The sequence below is a fragment of the Phacochoerus africanus genome, chromosome 15 (genome assembly GCF_016906955.1).
Source record: "Phacochoerus africanus isolate WHEZ1 chromosome 15, ROS_Pafr_v1, whole genome shotgun sequence".
NCBI lineage: Eukaryota > Metazoa > Chordata > Mammalia > Artiodactyla > Suidae > Phacochoerus > Phacochoerus africanus.
The window spans coordinates 105,480,666-105,501,962 of record NC_062558.1 but is presented as its reverse complement, the minus strand read 5'-3'; the positions used below and the strand labels follow the sequence as shown (position 1 = coordinate 105,501,962).

Here is a 21,297-nt window from a genome sequence, read left to right as displayed (position 1 = left end):
TTCAAATTTTCATAAACAAAAGGAAGGAAAATGATCTGAACATACCCCAAGATAAGAAATCAAGCCTTTACATACCATTAGTCTGTCCAAAATAGACTTCAGAAATGGAGTAAACTATCTCCTGAGAAGAATCCCCAGACTGAGAGCTAGTCTGTGATATTGTTAGCAGGGAAGGTGGACAGAGCTCCCTGTCTGATTGAAAGGAAAAAAAAAATCTCATTGACAGGTTCTGATGGCATTTGTACTAGACCAATCTCCTAGCAATGATCGGCCATAATGAGGCCATTCCTGGGTATGTTCTAGCTGGATGGGGCATTCAGTTGGCAGCCCTTAGCTCCCTGAGAGTGGAGGTGGCAAATACCTTCACGATCATCTTCAGCATCATCATCAGTGTTTATCGTGTTGTTAGCTACTTTGTCTTGAGCACTACTGAGTGCCAGGTGCCGTGCTTTTCGCCTTCCCTACATTATTTCATTTAGTCCTTAGAGTAACCCTATGGACTAAAGACTATTATTAGTTCATTTCACAGATGAAGACACTGAAGCTTAGAGAGATTGGGTGACTGACTTACAGTCACCCAGATTGTTAGAGACCCAGTTGGATCCTCATCCTTTTGGGCCCTAGTTTTTCCTTTGGCCCAATATATTTGACTTTCATGTTAGTACCCCCTTGGCACTATGGCAACAAGGCATTTTGGGAGGAGAGGCATGGGCTTTATTTTGTTCAGTGACCATGTCATAGTTCATCGAGGGCCAGGAAGGAGCCTGAGGACAAAAAACGCCTTCCAGTGAGTGTGAGCTTGTTTTAAGGGACTCTCAGGTGACACTCTGAAGGTGCTCCAGGGGCCTCAGTTACCCTCAGGGGTGTGGGTTTGAGCCCTTCATAGCTCAGGGGACCACCCTGGCCTGCAGACTCTGCAGTGGGCCAATTGCTGCTTGGCCATCCTGGTTGCCTGTGGTCATTGCAAATGCAAGTTTTTTCCCAACTTAGTCTGCCCTCTCCAAAGCAATAGTAGATTAGGATGTGCAGAGACATCCTGTTTAACTGGAGAATTCTTGGCTCCAGATCTTCAGTTACATACCTCATAGGGTATTCTCACAACTGAGGGCAAGTGAAGGATTCTTTAAATGTAGTCTAGATCCTTCTGAATGGACAAGAAGGATGCAAGCCCCATGCATGTGGCCCAATACCCATAAATAATCATTTTTTTCTCATGCATACTCTTAATTAGTCGCTTTCTATAACCTAATATTATTGTACTATATAATGTGTATTATATAACATATATAATATTACCGTAATATATAATATTATACTATAGTACAACTTTCTCACAATACTAAATGAATCTTTCCTCCCTCTCATGGGGTTCTAACCTTTAGAGTGGGTATGCCACTAGATGGAGTAAAGATGAGAAAGAATTAAACGAAGGATGTGATTAATATAAACTTTGTTTTTATACCTCCTGTGTGCCCAGCCAGAGACCATTGCATGAGTTAGGCTGACTGACTCTTTAATATACTCATGGAAAGGTACACAAATTTGTATTTGTATTCAATTGCTTGCTCAGAACCACATAGACAAGATTTAGGTTCTGGGCAAGCAATTGAAGTCAGAAAAAATTGCATCTATTCCATAGTAGATACTCAATAAATACTTAAATTTAATTGAAAGGGAATTTTTTTTCCCTGTGAAGGACCCTTGTAAATAGCCCACTGTGGTTGTTAAACCACCATAGTAATTAGTCTGAACATGATAAAATAAGATACACACTTTATGTAATGTGATTTTTCTCTGCACTCATCATATAATGTGGCTGTAATTGATCCACTCATTTTATCACAGTGGTATTTATTTATTTATTTTCATTGTGAAGAACTCAGCCTTAGGAAGTGCCATGACTGTGAATGCTTATTGATTATTACTGTATCTCTAGTCCTCAGTTTACCTCAAAAGTAAGGATCAATACCTCATTATTTCCTGAGTGATACAGAGATGGTGGAGACAATGCCAAGCTGTTTTGCACCCAGCTGTTTGGGGTGAAGATGGGTGCCTTCAGACCATGACTGAAGACAGACTGGTCATGGGTTTCAGTCCCACTTACGCTGCTTGCCAGCTGTGTGACCTTGGACAAGTCACTTCGCCTCTCTGAGCCCTGTGTAAACGGTAGAATAATAAGAGTATCCACCTCCTGCTGTATTTGGGTCAGATCTGGAGTCAGCAGGCTGGCTTAGCCTGGTGACCTTGGAAATGTCCCTGGACCTCTCTGCCTCTTGCTTTCTTCCTTCCTGAAACAGAGTCATAATAGTGAGGGTCCAGTGAGGATGCAGATAAGGTGTCTGGCACCCTGCAGGCTCACAGAGGATCAGGAAATGGTATTTCCCCCAGTTATCGTTGTTACTATTGCTGTCACCATCGTTGTTACAACAGTATTTGAGAACTGGGTGCGGGGTCTGGACACAAAGGTCTTGGCCAGATCTGGAGTGGTCTTCCCCGAGCTTCCAATGGATGTGGGATCAGCCACCCAGGAGTCTGGGGCTGTGTGGCCAGAGGGGCAGCTCGTCTTAACGACAGTGGTTTGGAGCATGGCCACAGGCAAATTCCCTGATCTCTGTGAAAAACTATTTCTGTAACTGAAATGAGTTGTCAAACTGGATCAGTGTTTCTCACAGGGTGGTTGGAGGACCCTCTGCATCAGAATCAGCTGGGATGTATACTTGCTATAAGTGCAGACTGTTATTCTTTTTATTGTTTATTTATTTATTTTTTAAATGATTTTTATTTTTTCCATTAGAGTTGGTTTACAGTTTTCTACAGTATAGCAAAGAGACCCGGCCACACATACACCTATACATTCTTTTTCTCACACTATCCTCTATCATGCTCCATCATAAGTGACTAGATCTGGTTCCCAGTGCTATACAGCAGGAGCTCATTGCTTATCCATTCCAAAGGCAATAGTTTGTCTCTATTAACCAGACTCTTATTCATCACTCCTGTTTTTATTGAGTCAAAAACTTGAATGGAAGGTGATGGGGTGGTTTTTATTTTTATTTATTAATTTTTTTCTGTCTTTTTGTCCTCTTAGGGCCGTACCCACGGCATATGGAGGTTCCCAGGCTAGGGGTCTAATCGGAGCTGTTGCTGCCAGCCTATGCCAGAGCCACAGCAAGGCCAGATCCGAGCTGCGTCTGCAACCTACACCACAGCTCATGGCAACGCTGGATCCTTAACCCACTGAGTGAGGCCAGGGATTGAACCTGCATCCTCATGGATGCCAGTCAGGTTCGTTAAGCACTGAGCCACAACGGGAACTCCGACAGTGATTTTTAAGGTACGGTAGAGCCTGAGGTCTACTGGACAGGATGATTTCTGAGGCCTCGGGTCTTTTCCAACTGTATCTTGTTATTGTTGAAATGAAGATCTGTCCTTGAAGGTGGAGGCCTTAATCTGTTCTTTTAAACAGGGACCGTCTTACCAAAAATGATGTCGTGGGAACAACATATCTGTACCTGTCTAAAATCGCAGCCTCTGGTGGGGAAGTGGAAGGTGAGTCACACAGCAGAGCAAGAACAAAATAGGCAGAGAATTTCTGGAGAAGGAATGAACTGGGGTAGTCACTTGGCAGTGGACTTGGTTTCCCAAAAGCCAAATGTGATGAGCCTCCTGAATCATTTCAGTGATGTTTGGATGATGACCAGCAAAACAGTTGATTAATAATTAATAATTGAGGCAACTGTTAGTTTAAAAATTTTATCTTTCTTGCTCCCGCCAAAAATTCTTTCCCATTAGCTCTTTTACAAATTTTTGAGTGTCAATAGAAAGTGCCCCCCCTTTTTGAGTTGCATTGATACCAGTCTATCCAAACATAAGATAATATTCCCTTCTCTGGTGACTTTCTTGGCAAGAACAAGGGGGTCCAAGGGCCATGAACCATGTAGTCTCCACTCCAGATAATATGTATTTCTTTTTCATGCATTTTATGCTAACAGGCACTGATAACCAATATCTTTTTCTTTTTGTTGTTTTCTATACTGAGAACTAATTGCCTATACCTGGCATTCTGGTTCTGTGCATAAGTCAGAAATTATAATGGAGAATGAAGGAGACAAATTATGATCGTAGCAGAAAAAATTTAATGTTAACATATTAATAATATCAAAGGCTTATCGTTTGTTACCAAAATTAAAGTTGAAATTCTTATAGTTACCAATAGATTAAACACATTGAGTAAAGTGAGAGAATTTGAAGCAAAACTTTGTTTTGGGAAACCTAAGGTTCTTCTTATCCTCGTCTTGTTTAGGACATCATAGGTTTTTTAAAAATGTATTGTAAGCCAGGTAGTAGACAGTATGAATAAGAACCCAGAATGTAATAAGATTTAGTGAAAAAGATAAAGATTTCTCCTCTTAAGAAGAAGGAGGGGAGTTCCCATTGTGGCTCAGCAGTAATGAACCCAACTAGTATCCCTGATGTTGTGGGTTCGATCCCTGGCACTGCTCAATGGATTAAGGATTTGGCATTGCCATGAGATGTGGTGCAGATGCTTTTTGGATCTAGTGTTGCTGTGGCTGTGACTGTGATGTAGGCTGGCAGCTGCAGCTCCAACTCAGCCCCTAGCCTAGGAACTTCCATATGCCGTGGGTGCAGCCTTTAAAAAAAAAAAAAAGAAAGAAAAGAAAAAGAGGAAGGAAAAAAGGTGATTAGAAAGTCCAAGAGAAATAAAGAGCTGAACCAACACAATATACCCAAATATGAAGTCAGGTATAGCATTATTTTAAACAAATGATAAAAGGTAAGAAAGAAAGGTAAACATTCTGTGCTACGTGGCATAGGGGACATGCTGCTGGACCTGTACAGAGGACATGTAATTATGATTCTCCTTTTCTCTGCAGAAAACAATACTTACATGGTTGTTATAATGTAAGAACTATAATTGCTTTAAATTTTTGTTGTTGTTGTTAAACTTGTAATCAAAGCACTAAACAGAAGGTAAATGTCATTGCCTCTTACAATGTGAAAGTATAGAAGAGGGAGCTTAGAAGCAAAAGAAGGGGAGAGCAGAGGGAGGTTAGGCATACTGTTAGCCTCTTATCAAGTGAGGGATCCAGACATAAAAGTTAGATTAAGTCACTGGTTAGATGAAGATTGGTTAAGACTGGATTAAATTTATTGGTTAAAGGTAACCAATAGAGTAATTAAAAATCATGCTATAACTGTATGGGAAGGAGGGTAAAAATTAAGTTCATTTATCATTAGCAGGAAGCATTAAATAATTACCTAAAAATAATTATTCTAGAAGTAGTTGAATAAGCATTTTTCTTAGTGATGTGATGCTAACACCCGGAAGAACTAAAAACAAATCCCTACAAGCAGTTTCAGCCCCTGACTCTGAGGCCTTCTTCTCTCATTGCAGGCCCTGCAGACAGGCTGTAACAGGGTCTCAAAATAACAATGAGCAGGAGTTTCCCATTGTGGCTTAGTGGGTTAAGAATCCGACATAGTGTCTGTGAGGATGTGGTTTCAATCCCTGGCCTCGCTCAGTGGGTTAAGAGCCAATGTGACTGCCATTCAGTCCCTACCTAGCCAGGAACTTCCATTTGTCCCAGGTGCAGCTGTAAAAAGAAGAAGAAGAAAAAAAAAAAATACAACAATAGTGAGCAACAACCATCCCCCTAAAAGAAACAGATAATGTACCGTAAACTGTAGGCCCTTTACCTGCATAGCCTTAGCCTAAACTAACTTAGAGTCTCTGGTCAGACACAGGACAAGTCAGTGTTTTATTAAAATCCTAACATGTTGGTTACCTTCCCAGGCCCCCTTTGATGGTTGGAAGCTTGTTCTCGGATGCTTTGCTGCCTTGGGGCTCATGACATTGGGTTGTTTCCTGTGTGGTGGTACTGCCATGTGTCAAAGTCTTGAGCCAGTTTGCATTTAACCAGCGACATTTGTGTAAATTACAGAAGGGCCATGTGATTGGAGTCTGAATGTGGGATTTTTCTGGTGCTGCTAAACCACTTACCAAGCATTGGATTTGATTAACTTTTTCAGTGTCTCTTTTATACTGGCCGTGTTTCCCTTGTTTAACCAACCGTATTTTTACTACTTAGATTTCTCATCCTCGGCATCTGGGGCTGCATCATATACAGGTTTTATGCTTTGTGATTTTGCTATCTCCTGGATCTGTCTGTTTACTATGGTTAAGAATTTATCAACTGATTGACTTTAGCACCTTTTTTAACATTTTGCTGTCTTAAAATTGGTTTTGCTAGAGTAACAATTTTTATATTCATGTTATATATAGAGAGAGTTGTCCTGCAAAGCTCAGTTTACACAGATGTGCTAACTCAGCTTTGCTACATGCCTCATGTTTTCACATGCATACCATCTTGTTTGGCTTCCTTGTAAATAATTGCATAACTTTTTTTGTTACGTTGTTTATTTATTGTTGTACATGTTCTCCACTTTGTACCTTGAAGGTTTTCATCTTCTATGTGGAGTCATAACACGTCCTTGGATTTGCACAGTCCTCGCCATTCTTTGCAAGTTTGCTCAATGTTCTCACACTTGACCATCACAACATGCTTAAGGCAGATGTTGTTTTTCCCCAATAGATGAAGACTCTGTGATTTAGAGAGATCTGTCTTCTTTCAGATAAACTTGATAATCCCAGCCATGCTCACAACCCAAGGTTGTAGGCAGAGGGAAAAGAGAGATTGCATGTGAGAAAGTTTGCAAATTGTCTGCCTTTATGTTATTGGCGCAACTTGTTTGTTTTTAAAAATCCATGTCAGGAGTTTCCCTTGTGGCTCAGCAGGTTAAGAACCCGATTAGTATCCATGAGGATTCGGGTTCAATCCCTGGCTTCATTCAGTGAATTAAGGATCTGGTGTTGCCACAGCTGCAGCATAAGTCACAGACACAGCTTGGATCTGGCATTGCCGTGAACTGTGGTGCAGGTCGAAGATGTGGCTCGGATCCTGCATTGCTGTGGCTGTGGCGTAGTCTGGCAGCTGAAGCTACAATTCGACCCCTAGCCTAGAAACTTCCATATGCTGCGGGTGCAGCCCTAAGAAGCAAAAAGAAAAAAAAATTAATCTCATTATCTTATTATCAGACTTTGCACGAATATTAAACGGTCCTTAGGTTTGTAAGGAAGTTGGCATATTTGGTAATACTTCATTCTTTCATTCATTTGTTCAAACCAATCAAAGACCATTTATGTGGTAGTACTCCAAGGTAGAGCCAGGTGTTTAGAGAGTCAGAATAAAACATGTTTGAATCCTTCCCCACTTACCAAAGAAATATATAATGTAATCACAGAGATAAGCAGCTATGTAAAATTCAAAAATTAAAATACAAAGTTACAACCTATGGAAGTCCAGAAGGCAAAGGAGCCACAAAGAGGTGAAGAAGATGGCAAACTACATGTGTATAGACCTTGCTCAATTGTTTATTAATGGGCATCTGCTCCCCGATATTCCATATTTATCTTTCTGCCTTAGTTTTAAGCATAGAGTTGGAAAGGGTGATAGAGGAGATCTGGTCAACCTCTCATCCACGGAGGAAAAGACTAGACAATATACTGAGGAGCAGGCTGAAGTCTTGGCCTTAGCAGTTCCTCTGTCCCCAGTGCAATCCATCCCATTGTTTGACATCACTGATTCATAGAAAGATCTTCTTTACATTGAGTGAACCAAAGCTGGCCTTGTAGCTCTCAGCAGTGGTCCTTCCCCTGCTTTTTTCCAGCATCCATGGCACATGGAAGTTCCCAGGCCGGGAATTGAACCTGTGCCACAGCAGTGACCCAAACCACTGCAGTGACAGCACCTGATCCTTAACCTACTGTACCACAAGAGAACTCCCCCTTCACCTGCTTTGGGAAGCAAGTCTATCCTTCCTCATAAAGAAGTCATGCAGATGGCTGGAGGCCACTCTCACATTTCCTCATCTTCACCCGCAATCTCCCTTTGACTCTGCTATTTCCTTGCATTACTCTCCTCGTTGGAGAGCAGTCTTGCTGAGACCAGGCGGCAGAAATACAGAGCATGGTGGATGCTCACCAGAAACAGAATGTCAGGAATGGAGACTTCACATTGCTTGTGAATATGGTCTTAACCGTAGGCAGGCAGTTTATTGTTATATGTATACATTTTAAATATCCTGTGTTTTTAACAGCATCTGCCAGATTTATACTAACTACCTGAGGCTAAATGACCTTTTGGGGGAACAAATAAAGTTAATCTGATGGATGTCATTTAAATGACTTTACAAAAACAATATAGTCTTTACCCCAGTTAGCAATGACGTGTTTACTATGACAATTAAAACTTGCAAAAAATGTGAAGATCAACTTCTTCTTATTCTTTCACTTAAATAGCATCATCTTTTTGTAAGAATAACATATTTACCTGAACTACTCCCCAGTTGTTGTTTATTTAATATTTTAAAGCTTATTCCTTATTGGGAACTATGGCAAATCTCACAAGTGTTTAAAATTTGCACTAATACAACTAACTCATGAAAAGGAGGAAAACAGTCTCACCCAGCTAACTAATAACTAATATCTATTTCAACAGATTGAGTGTTAAAAGCCTCAAACCTAATGATGATGTTATCTCTCAGCGAATACAGGAGAAACAGAGGTGGGCTTTGTTCCGACGTTTGGACCTTGTTATCTGAATCTTTATGGAAGTCCCAGAGAATATACGGGATTCCCAGACCCCTACGATGAGCTAAACACAGGAAAGGTTAGTTCTTCAGTTAAGGTTTGTTTTTAATGAGCACTGATGAATGTACTTCCTTCTTTTTTTTTTTTTTTAAGGAAATTGAAGCTTGTGGCAACTCCACATGAAGAATCCTACCAGCACCATTTTTCAAACTGCATTTGCTTGCTTTATGTCTGTGTGTCAAGTTTTAGTTATTGTCACAATATTTCCAATTGTTTTTTTTTTTCCCCCTGTGTGAAAGGCCGATTTTTGTTGTTGTTGTTGTTGTTGTTGTTGTTGTTGCTATTTCTTGGGCCGCTCCCACGGCATATGGAGGTTCCCAAGCTAGGGGTTGAATCGGAGCTGTAGCCCCTGGCCTACGCCAGAGCCACAGCAACGCGGGATCCGAGCCGCGTCTGCAACCTACACCACAGCTCACGGCAACGCCGGATCGTTAACCCACTGAGCAAGGGCAGGGACCGAACCCGCAACCTCATGGTTCCTAGTCGGATTCGTTAACCACTGCGCCACGATGGGAACTCCATGCTTCCTTCTTCTAATGGTTATAATTAAGTCTCATATTTAGGGGACACCCTGCCCCCAGCGACTCACCAGATGGTTGATCAAGTGTTGAAGCATAGATGCCTCATGCTCTTCAAGCCTGAGAATGCAGGGATAGGAAAGGCGCCTGGAGATGATCCAGTGCAGCAGTGGCCAGTGCATCACACGGCCATTCCCCCGTCCCAGACTTGGGGCAGATGTCAGTAACCAGTGTTGGCTCTTTCCAAAAAGCAAATGTGCTACCTGAGTATTCTGTTCAACACCATGTTCTAGGAATTTGCCACATGATCAGAGGTGACATGCTTGATACTACTATCCCTGATCTGGTCCAGCCTCTTCATTTTATATATGAGGACCTGGAGGCCCACATTCTGTTAGCTCTCAGAGCCACGGAAGGGACTAAGATAGAGAGAAAGCCCTGGGGGCAGGGGTCGGGTGGAGGTGGAGGGCAGGCTGTGGAAGTGGAAACCTTCCCTTCCTCTCTGGAGGGTTCTGTTGCCAACAGCGCTGGGTATGGTGGGAGGAGTATCCGCTATTAACACCCACACTCAGCCACACCCAGAACATCTTCCTCTTTTATTTCCTGGCTACCCTGGGACTTGCCCTGGTTGCCGACATGGCAACCTCCCTATTCTGAGAAGAAGAGAAAAGGAGTCAAGTTTATGCAGATAAAGGCAGAGCTGAAGTATGATGAGGGAGACTTTGAGCCCCTTCCATTCCCACCCCAGTTCCCCCTTCTAGATCTACAGTGTAGCTTGAAAGCCTCTGACCTTAGTCAGGGCTTAGAGCCCTTTCAGCCCTGGCTACCCAGCTCTCTTTGGAATCCTTTCTGAGGTCCTTGGCTCTTAGAAACCAAAGACCAGCTGAGAAAGTTCATCGTAGGAAGGAGAAACTTTACGTTGTAACTGGATTAGCTTTACTACAGAGGCAGAGTATTTTTTTTTTTTTTTTGCTGTTATTCAGGCCTAGAGGAATAATCCTGTGCTGTTGCTTTTCAGGGGGAAGGAGTTGCCTACAGAGGCAGAATCTTTGTTGAATTAAGCACTTTGCTCGAAAAGACACCACCAGATAAAAAGCTTGAGCCCATTTCAAATGATGACCTGCTGGTTGTGGAGGTAAATGTTGGAATGTGGATGCTTGCTATGGAAAGGGTGTTGCAGAGGGTTGGTGGTGGATCGGTGAGTACCGGAGCAAGCAGGCCTGAAGGGGCATCCTGGGATTGAGGGCTTGGTCAGCTGTGGCAGAGGTAGAGAGAGACCAGAGTTACAGCTGGTTTCCCTCAATAGTCTCTTGATCTGCCCACAACAGCCCTATGGGGGTGATGAGATTTGCTTCATCTTTGAAATGTTAATACCCAAGGGAAAACCTGTAAGAGCAGTGATAGCCTGAAACTGAGTGGCCTGTTTGCTAACTGGGCTTGGGTGTACGGTGGGGGCACAAGAGCCGTTCCAAATGGTCTAGCAGCCATCCGTAGTCACTTTCATCTTCAGAATAACTACCATAGGGAGTTCCCATCGTGGTTCAGCAGAAACGAATCTGACTAGTATCCATGAGGACGCAGGTTCAAACCCTGGCCTCAATCAGTGGGTTAAGGATCTGTCGTTGCTGTGAGCTGTGGTGTAGATCGCAGACGTGGCTCAGATCTGGCATATGGCTGTGGCATAGGCTGGCAGCTACAGCTCTGATTCGACCCCTAGCCTGGGAACCTCCATATGCCTCAGGTGTGGCCCTAGAAAGACAAAAACAAACAAACAAAACCCCTGCTCTATCTCAGGCTTCCCAACGTGTGGAGGCATGTTTATATTAATGCCGACATCACAGCAGCTCTGAAACCCACCCTCCTTGAAGACAAGAAGTCTTCCAGGTCTGCCTCCCCAACAATTTTTTTTTCTTAAATCAGCTCTTTCCCCACTATGGAGACAACATATGCATAACATCCATGATCCATATGATGTATTTTTTCCCAGTAAATTCAAATGTCAGTGTAATTAATTCAAGGTGATAAATACAAAAAGGAGAGTATTCTTATCATGAAACAGGTAAATGCCAAATTTTTCCTTGTCAGTTAGTTGACATCGGCAGTACTGAAGTGTTAGCGTGGGTGATGGCTAGCCCAGTATTAAATTAACTCTGTTGTTCACTGAATCATGTCCAGCATATCCTATACCATTATTATGGTTGTTACTGTTTTTTATAAAACATGCTACTTGAATTTCTTTTTACTTTTTAACTCAAAAAAATTGATATATACTTTGCTGTACAGCAGAAATTGGCACAATATTGTAAATCAACTATACTTTAATACAAAATGTAAGAAAAATGGTATATAATTGACATATAGTATTGTGTAAGTTTGAGGTGTGCATCGTGTTGATGGGATACGTTTGAACATTGCAATAGCTAGCTGTAGCCTTCCTAACACCTCCATCATGTCACAGTATTATCATTTCTTTTTTTGGGGTGAGAACTTTTAAGATCTCGTCTCTTAGCAACTCGCAAGTATGTTATATGGTATTACTGATTGCAGGGCTGTGCCTTAGATCTCAAGAACCGATTCACCTTCTAACTGCAAGTTTGTGCCCTTTGATCAACATCTCCTCACTTCCCCTAGTAACCACCCTTCTACTCTCTGCTTCTGTGGATTCAGGTTTTTTAGATTCCACATGTATGTGATATACAGTATGTATCTTTTTTAGTCTGACTCATTTCATTTAGCCTGATGCCCTCAAAGTCCATCAATGTTGTTGCAGATAGAGGATTACCTTCTCTCTTGTGGTGGAACAATAGTCCATTGTATCTGTATACCACCTCTTCCTCAACTATTTCTAAGAATCTTGGGTTAATGCTTACATGTTCCAGAAATCTGAATTGCCTGCCGAGCAGCCAGCTCACCAATGCCCCCTGCCCAGGGCCTCTCCTAGCTGGGTTCCACTCCCTGCCCACAACTCCCTCAGGCTGCTGCCCTCCCCTTTACCCTGCATTCCAAGCAGGGGATAGGCCCTTCATTACATCAGAAACCAAATATCGACTTTAAAAATGCTCTTACTTCCAGGTCTAGGATAGGAATCAGGAAATGCAGTCAAATGAATTAAGTTGAAGTGGCTGCCAAGAGTGACTCTTCTCAGAGCCCTAGGGCTCAGATCAGCTTTCTGGGTCTCCCTCCAGGCTACTTCCTTGTGGCAGGACTCAGTGCTTCCTTTGCCCCAACCTTCAGTCCCACCTTTGCACGTTGTCACCTCAAAAGTCAACATTCATGGAGTTCCCACTGTAGCACAGTGGGTTAGTGATCCAGCATTGTCTCTGTCATGTTGCTGGTTCGGTCCCCAGCCTGCAGCAGTGGATTAAGGATCCGGCATTGCTGCAGCTGTGGCAGAGGTTGCAGCTGTGGCTCAGATTCGATCCCTGGCCTGGGAACTTCCATATGTCATGGATGCAGCTGGAAAAGGAAAAAAAAAAAGTCCACATTTAACTGCCATGAGTTCCCAACCAACCACAGGCTCTGCTTCCATTTAGTAGTATCATGTCTGCCTATGATATCTGCCCCTTTCAGGATGACTCATCAGGAGAACATCCACTGCCTGTAGAGGAAAGTCTCCCTTCTCCCCCAGAGCCCCAGGGCCTTGCCCGTGGACTCCTAACAATAGAGTCCATTAATCCAAAGCAGTATATTCTGGATTCTTCAATCTTGGCATATTTGGAACATCAGTAGTCCAGCTCTTCATGAGCTGCACAAGTTCAATCCAGTTCCTCCATCTTCCCAGTAAGGGGAGAAGGTTGGCTGCACATTTTTTCCTGAGCTTGTCTCCGTCTCCACCCCTCAGCCTCAGGAAGGAACACTGACATCACCACAAGAGCAAGCCACAGGGCATCAGGCTAACTTCACTCAGGGAAAGAAACATTTCTCCCCCAAATTAGCAAAGATTATAACATAGCCCCACCTAACAGTTTATGTCACCAAATAGTACAGCTGAATTCAGGTGTTTTTGTTTGTTTGTTTGGGTCTTTTTAGGGCTGCGCCCATGGTATATGGAGGTTCCTAGGCTAGGGGTCGAATCCGAGCTGTAGCAGCTGGCCACAGCCACAGCAACACCAGATCCACGCTGCATCTGCGACCTCCGCCACAGCTCACAGCAGTGCCAGATCCTAAACCCACTGAGTGAGGCCAGGGGGTTAAACCTTCATCCTCAAGGATACCAGTGAGCCACGGGAACTCAGAATTCAGGTTATTTAAATTGCAAAAGACTCACGCTTGGTATTTGCTTTACAGTAACGCTAAAGATCTACCCAAGGAATTTTCCTAAAGCAAAGCAATGGTCTACCTCAAATGTGAATTCACATCTCTGCCTCCAGAATCAGAAATTACAGCTTATAAGTCACAATTTTTCCAGTTTTTCTGCATGAATATATCCAATAAAAAATCTTAGTGCATTTTTTTTGCTGACTCAACCTCTTAAACAAGTAGATATAAAGGCCAGGTGATTACAATAACTCATTAAGAGATAACTCTTCAAGAAATTACCAAGTTGTTCCCCATCACCCTATTCCTCATCCTTCTCCCATCCCCACTGATAGACAGATATGTAAATAATACCATTTTGTTATTTATACCATAATATCCATGGCACTATAATGCCCTTCATGGATTTCACATTAATGGTGCTAATTACCCTTGAGTTATCTCAAGGTTTTGCAGGTGTGGTGAGGAATGATTTTGCTGAGGTGAGAATCAGATGTGCAGAGAGGCAGGTGTGTGAATGCCAGCACATGCACCCAGCCAACCACTGGTTCTGCTTGTGAATGAGAATGAGGCTTTGAGCTCTCCATTCCTGAACTGGTACAGCAACTCTTAAGTAGGGTGGAAACGAATCCCCCAGTATCTTTCATTACTTTGTTACAGTCCATGGGGGAAATGATAGAATATTGTTATGTTTTTGAATTTTAGGGTTTGCTATGATCTCAAGGCCACATTCCTTGCAAATGATGAGTCTTTCATAATATAGTAGGAAAGATCTCAAGTTGCTGGATTAATCCTGGCTTCTCAAACCTTACTTCTACAGAATAGGTTATAAAATCAAGAATTTCTCAGAGTTCCCATTGTGGTGAAGCAGGAACAAACGAATCTGATCCATGAGGATTTGGGTTTGATCCCTGGCCTTGCTCAGTGGGTTAAGGATCTGGTGTTGCCGGTGAGCTGTGGTGTAGGTTATAGTGGTGGCTCAGATCTGGCATTGCTGTGGCTGTGGTATAGGCCGGCAGCTGTAGCTCTGATTAGACCCCTAGCCTGGGAACCTCCATATGCCACAAGTGCGGCCCTGAAAAGCAAAAAAAAAAAAAAAAAAAAAAAGGAAGAAGGAGAATCTCTATAAGCAAATTCCATGGGTTCAAGCTCTGGGAACACACAATGTAAACTCATTTTGTTTTGTTTTTCACTTGTGTAAAGAGAGACAGAGCCAAAAGCAACAGGTTCATCCAGTTAGGAAGATCTTGGCCTGGGTCTTTCTCTCCAGCCCACAACTCCATCACCTCTGAAGTCCAGGAGTCATAATAGATCTTAAGGACAAGTTAAGAAAAGGAAAAAGAGGAGATGGTATGTGGAAAAAAATGGAACAGCCAATATACTCTTTATTGCCAGGATCATGCAAGAGAATGTGTAAAAACCACCAAAGGCTCCGTGGAAACAGATGGGTGCTTCTGGACTTGTGTAGTTATAGGTTGGCTCTTGAAGATGTCATTTGGAACTTGGGGTTAGGCAGAAATGCTGTTATGGGTTCTCAGCAGTTATAACGCTTCCTTGTTCCTTCATCAGAACACAATTTAAGTCCATGACCCTTCTTTTTGTTCTTAATTATAATGGAGAGGAGAGGGGTTAGGGAAAGGAAGAAGCCCAACAAAATATAAAGGAAGGAAAAGCCCTCTAGTAACTAGAATGCAAAACCAAATCAGTTTTTAGTTTTCTTTACTCCAAATAATTAAATGCATACAGGCATAGAAGCTTATGCAGGTAGTTAAAAGCAAAATACAGAAACAGAGGACCAGCCATATATACTGCCCATAGTATCTCTCAACAATATGAACGAGCTTTTTCTTTTTGTCTTTTTGCCTTTTCTAGGGCCCCATCCGCAGCACATGGAGGTTCCCAGGCTAGGGGTCTAATCAGAGCTGTAGCCAACGACCTACGCCAGAGCCACAGCAACGCAGGACCGGAGCCGCATCTGTGACCTACACCACAGCTCATGGCAACACCGGATCCTTAACCCATTGAGTGAGGCCAGGGGTGGAACCTGCAACCTCATGGTTCCTAGCCGGGTTCGTTAACCACTGAGCCGTGACAGGAACTCCTGAAAGAGCTTTTTATAAACTGAAATACAAAACTGAATTAGTTTTCTTTGCTCTAAATAATTAGAATGGCTTCTGTCATAAGTTTAATAAAAACAGAAATGAACTATATAAACACAAACCTCAACAAGTTGCTGAGATTCCAAGGATATACCTGTAATTCAAGCAACCAAGAGCCCAGGAAGGGTGTTAGATGAGCATATTTGTACAGATGAGCAGATTTGCTCATCATGAGAGTGGTCAACCTAGAAAGCGATCAGACCCCTGTCTGACTTACAAAGATCTCATGACCCGGTCATGTGCAAGTAATGAACCTTTCCAGTAGAGTTGAAGAGGCTTCGACTAAAGGGCAACTTAGTTCCTGTGATATAATAGAATATAGAGATCTGTCTCCACCTTTGTTCCTGACACAGAGCTCCTAAAACCCTTGTAATTTTCTAAGTGATAAGAGTACTCGTGAGCATCTTTTGTTCTAATATTTGGTCTTTGACCCTAGTTGCTGACACAGAGTTCCTAAATCCCTTGGGATTTCCTGGATGCTAATGATCTCTGGAGACAGCAGTGAGTGATGGCTTGAAGCCAGATCTTAATTCTCTGCTCAGGAATTGAACCTGGGAAGCTTGGGTGAAAACCAGGAGTCCTAGCCACTAGACCTACTAAAGGCTAAAAACAGAATTGCCCTGATTCTTGCCCCTGTTGAAAGCAAGAATGTTTCAAGGAGGTAAAGACTGTAAAGGCAGGTACAAAGTTTATCATTAGAGGCACAGGGCAACATGTGGGAGAGCACACAGAGGAGCCGTTTGTTAAGATAAAACCCACACAGTAATACACACCCAAATGAGGACAGCCATGCAGACATCCTCCTGAGTGAGGAATGCACCAGAGAGGGGATTTAAATCACTTATATTGGACAGCTCTTCCGAGTCTTTGTTTTCCTTTGACCAATTATCTCATTTGATTTCTTATACCTGACTGGACCCAGGACCCTCTCTGATATTCATTCATGTCTTTTGGCCCAGATGGATTCCAGAGCAAAGGGTTATGGGCCAGTATCAGGACTTATTGTGGCCTCGAGCCCCCTCTCTTTTTGACCCCCAGGAGTCTTTTCTGCACATGTGTAGTCGGGGAGGTCTCCTTAACTGCAAGAATGATTGATATGGTCATCTTATCTTTTTACTCCAGCAGAGCCCAGCTCCTGCCATTAACTTTCTCCTTGATGTGTCAAAGAGAAGCAAGGCCAAATTTACTCAGCCTAACAAGTCCCAGATGTTCTCAGCCTGGGGGCCCATCTACCTCCAACCTCAAAAAGAAAGTCTTTTGTTCTAATGAGGTGGCTTGATGGGCTCGTGAATGGGACCTGGTCACCAAGTCATGGTTGGAAGCTCCATTCAGAGTTCTATGGCTCAGCAGTTAATGGGCCTGACTAGCGTCCATGAGGATGGGTTCGATCCCTGGCCTCGCTCAGTGGGTTAAGGATCTGGCATTGCTGTGACCTGTGATGTAGGTTGCATATGTGGCTTGGATCCCAAGTTGCTAGTTTCTGTGGTGTAGGCTGGCGGCTACAGCTCTGATTGGACCCCTAGCCTGGGAACCTTCATATGCCAAGGGTGTGGCCCTAAAAAGACAGAGAAAAAGAAAAAAGAAGCAGCTCTATTCTCCAAAAAGTGTTAATCATTGGTCATACCTACCTATGATCAAGCCTTCATAAAATCCCCCAAAGTAAGGTGTTCGGGGAGCTTCCAGGTTGGTGAACTCCCGGAAGTGCTGGGAGAGTGGGATGTGCAGAGAGGGCATGAGACCTCTGTGCCCCTTCCCATGTACCTTGCCTTATGTATTTCTTCCATCTGGATGCTCATCTGTATCCTCTATCATATTCTTTTATAATTAACCCTTAAACAGTAAGTGAACTCTTTTCCTGAGTTTCATGAGCTGCTCTAGCAAATTAACATGAGGCAGGGATCGTGGCAACTTTCAGTTTTTAGTCGATGTTTCAAAAGCACAGGTGAAGAGGGGTGGTTTGTGGGACTGAGCGCTTACCCTGTGGGATCTGATACTATATCCAGGTGGGTAGTATCAGAATTGAGTTAAATTGTAGGATACTCAGCTGGTGTTGCAGAATCCCTCGATATGGGAAAATTCCCCATGTATCTGGTGTCAAAGTGTTGGCAGTGTGACCGCAGTGTGAGAGTCAGAGGCACGCAGGTAGAAGAGTGAGTTTTTTCCTGCTCAGTCATCAAAGAGCCCAGAGTTCCCCCATGTCCCCAGAGCAGATCCCGAGCTGCTGCTCCAGGTGGGCCTGGTCACGAGACCCTGTGAGAGAGGTAGCAGGGTTCAGCCTGGATGCTTCCCCGAGGAATCACGCTGGTAGAAGAGCAGCTGTTGAAACCCTAGCGTTAGCTCTCCCATTGGTCTAGCGCACGTGAAGTGCTCAATAAATACTGCCTCAAATGGCACATCGGGATTCATTCGGCAGTTCCTTCAGACCCGAGGTGGCCATAGAAGCAGCAGAACACGTTTTGGGATGGAGGAGAGTGTTGGTTTTTCCGTCTCGGTGCAGAAAGAATTCAAGGAGAGGCAAAGTGCTGGGTAAGCAAAGAGTTTATTAGCGTAGGAAGCTTGTAAGAAGTATGAGCAGGCAGGCAATGGGAGTCCTGCGCCCAGAAGTTAGTGAGCTACAGTTTTATAATCAAAAGAAAAGTGGGGAGGGGGAAAAGACTACTTTCTTCCTCAGTCTGAGTAGATGTCAAACTTCCATCATCAGCTCCTCCTCCATGTCAGGTAGGGGAGTTTTCTTCCCCTCAGGGTCAAACTGGGACTGGCATGGCACAATGGAAATGAGCAAAAGTGCGGTAACATATACTAAAATAGGGTAAATCATCTCGGGTTTCAGCATAATGTCACCTTTACCTACATTTTTGTTTTTAGTGTGCACAGAGAAGCATGTCCTAGGAATCATTAACTTACTGACCTCACTGGGCAGGATGCAGGTCTCATTTTACCATGGTTTTACTGTTTGGGGCCAAGTCTCCTACTTCTGTTGCATGGTTTTGTTTTTTGTGTTTTGTTGTGTTTTTGTCTGAGAATTTTGTTTTTTTAAATTTGAAGTATAGTTTACATATTTTGTTAAGCAAGCCTGCTTTCCTGAGTGATTATTAATGTACAGGGGTCTCTCATACTGTTGCTGAAACTCAGCCTGTGTCCATCAGTGCTGAACAGACACGCAGAGACAGAATTTTGGGCAAAGAAAAAAAAACAGCTTTATTGCTTTGCCAGGTAAAGGAGGCCCCAGCAGGCTAATGCTCTAAAGACTGTGCCCTCCCTTGGGAAAGAATAGGAGGTGGTCTTACAGTTTGGGAATGGAAAATAGGGCTACAGACAGGGATCAGGGTAGATGTAGGCTTCTTCACTCTTCCTCAGAGCTGGTGTTCAATGGCTCAGGGATTAGTTCTAGTGGTCCTTCTTTCTGGAATGAAGGCAGTTAACAAGTCATCAAGTAGTCAGCATCTTCATTTGTTGGGGTTGGGGGAGGGTGTTCAGTTTTGTAGAAGAGCTCAAAGATACTGTTACAAATATTCTGTGAAAAGGAACCAGGACCCTGCCCCGAGGTTGCCCTGTTTCCTGACTGTTCCTCCCTTGTCTCTGCATCCCTCCTTTCCCGGATCAGTAACTGTTTGAACCTACTCTTTGGAACTCAGGGAAGGTCCTGGAGGCTGAATGAGGCCCATTTCCTAATAAAACAAGAAATTTGCCTGGGAGCCCCACTGGGCCCTGCTCAGTTTCCATACTTGTTTGTATTTACAATTCTCTCATAGAATTAATTATTTTATCACCTACTTTGGCCCTTTTCTCCGTCCCAGTCAGCAAGCTGGGCAGTTTTCTTTGGCACAGTCTCCTTGTCACTGACCTTTAATGTCCCATGTCTCCTGGACCGACAGCCACTTTTAAGAACTGTTGCTTGCTACCTCATATCAGTATTTTGCTTGACAAACCTCACCCAAATAAACTTTTTTTTTTTTAATGGCCATGTTTCAGCATATGGAAGTTCTTGGGCCAGGGATTGAATCCCAGCCACAACTGCAACCTATGCACTTTAACCCACTGTACCAGGCCAGGGATAAAACCTGCGCTTCCATGGCAACCTGGGCCACTGCAGTTGGATTCTTAACTCATTGCACCACAGCAGGAACCCCCAAATATACATCTGAAACTACCCTCTACCACCTCCATCTACAATGTGCACTGGTCATTGATAATTAGAAAGAGAGCCCCAAGGCCTTGCAGAGTTTATGGTAACATCCATCAGTGTTATATAATTTATATTCTTCAATTTGCCCTATTGTAGGCAGTTTTGCCCTAAAGTTACTAAGGAAGGGCCGGGAACAAAAGCTGAAGCTGCCAACTTCTCTAAATTGCATTGATCTTACTTCTCTCTGCCTCTTTGTGCCCTGAGGGTGCAGGGGAAGTGGGAAAGGGCTGGGGAAAGGGTGGAATGCTCAGCATCACCATTACTCCAGGACCCTGGGGCTCTGGAGCCAGTGAGTAGATGGTGTGTGTGTGTGGTGGGGGCACCCTGTATGGACTTTGACCTGCAAAGTGTTCCCAGGAGCTGCTCCGCTGTGCTTGTCTTGCTTACAGTGTGAACTCATGCTGTTAGGAGTTGTGGTGGCCAGAAACCCCAATTATTGTCTGAGAGCTCAGACCCTCCAGGTTGAGGGTCCTGTTAGGGCTTTTGAAGGGGACAGTGAGTTTTGCATGAGAAAATCCAGAGAGATCTGATGGAATGCTGGCCATGTGGAGGTGGGCAGAGCCAGCCTGGCCAGAGGTGGCATCCCTACCTCTCTGCCATGCCTCCCTACCTACCTTCTTGCTTCTCTGCAGTGACAGGTGGCTTGTCTTAAACACTGATCATTTATTCTGGGCCCTGACTTAGGCCCGAAATTATGTTTCATAGTTTTGCTCTTTGCCTTTTCTGTCACCCTAGATGTTTTACAAAGAAGAACTTGGGCTATATATAAAAGATGTGACTAATACAAATGACTTCCTACTTTGTAATTTTCATGCACCAGTTTAAACCAAACCTAGACTTTGTTCAGAATTTCTGAACCATGAATATTTTAGGAGGCTTATTGCGGGTAGTTCAGGGGACTCCTGACAAGTTACAGAAGTCCCCCAAGTCCCACTCTACCAAAGTGGTCTCAGGTCGGGAAGTTTTTAAATTCAAAATACCCAGGCAGAATCTCTGCAACATGGGGCCCAGATAGAGGTATATTTTAAAGCTCTTCACGTGATTCACTGTGCTTCTAAGGTTGTGAACCAATGTTCAAAAAAGACTGAGACTCAGAGGGGTTTCTGATGAAGCATATGGGAGGTTTCAGTTGTACCATGTCAAAAATTTCTTTAACCCAAATGGAGATTTTGTAATAGTGGGATGACCCAGTGTTCTTTTTTTTTTTTTTAATTTATTTGTATTGGCGTATAGTTGATTTACACTGTTGTATGAGTTCCAGGTATACAGCAAAGTGAATAAGCCACACATGTAAATACATCCATTCTTTTTTCCATATAGGTTATTACTAACTATTGAGTAGACTTTCATATGCTATACAGTAGGTTCTCATTAATCATCTATTATATACAGTAGTGTATATGTGTTATTCCCACCCTCCCAATTCTTCCCCCCTCAACAGTTTTG

At 43.3% G+C, this 21,297-nt stretch overlaps 1 protein-coding gene across 4 annotated transcripts in view; it reads left to right on the top strand.

The window, feature by feature from the left end:
• MYOF (myoferlin) overlaps positions 1 to 21,297 on the top strand; it is a 172,140-nt gene that overhangs the window by 71,489 nt on the left and 79,354 nt on the right. For 2 of the 4 annotated variants that reach the window (XM_047762377.1, XM_047762375.1), the window contains exons 16-19: positions 3,467 to 3,549; positions 6,111 to 6,149; positions 8,626 to 8,750; positions 10,268 to 10,384. In XM_047762377.1, the coding sequence (XP_047618333.1) occupies positions 3,467 to 3,549; positions 6,111 to 6,149; positions 8,626 to 8,750; positions 10,268 to 10,384 (364 nt within the window). The remainder of the gene's footprint in view (positions 1 to 3,466; positions 3,550 to 6,110; positions 6,150 to 8,625; positions 8,751 to 10,267; positions 10,385 to 21,297) is intronic. The other 2 variants (XM_047762378.1, XM_047762376.1) reach the window with 1 other exon arrangement.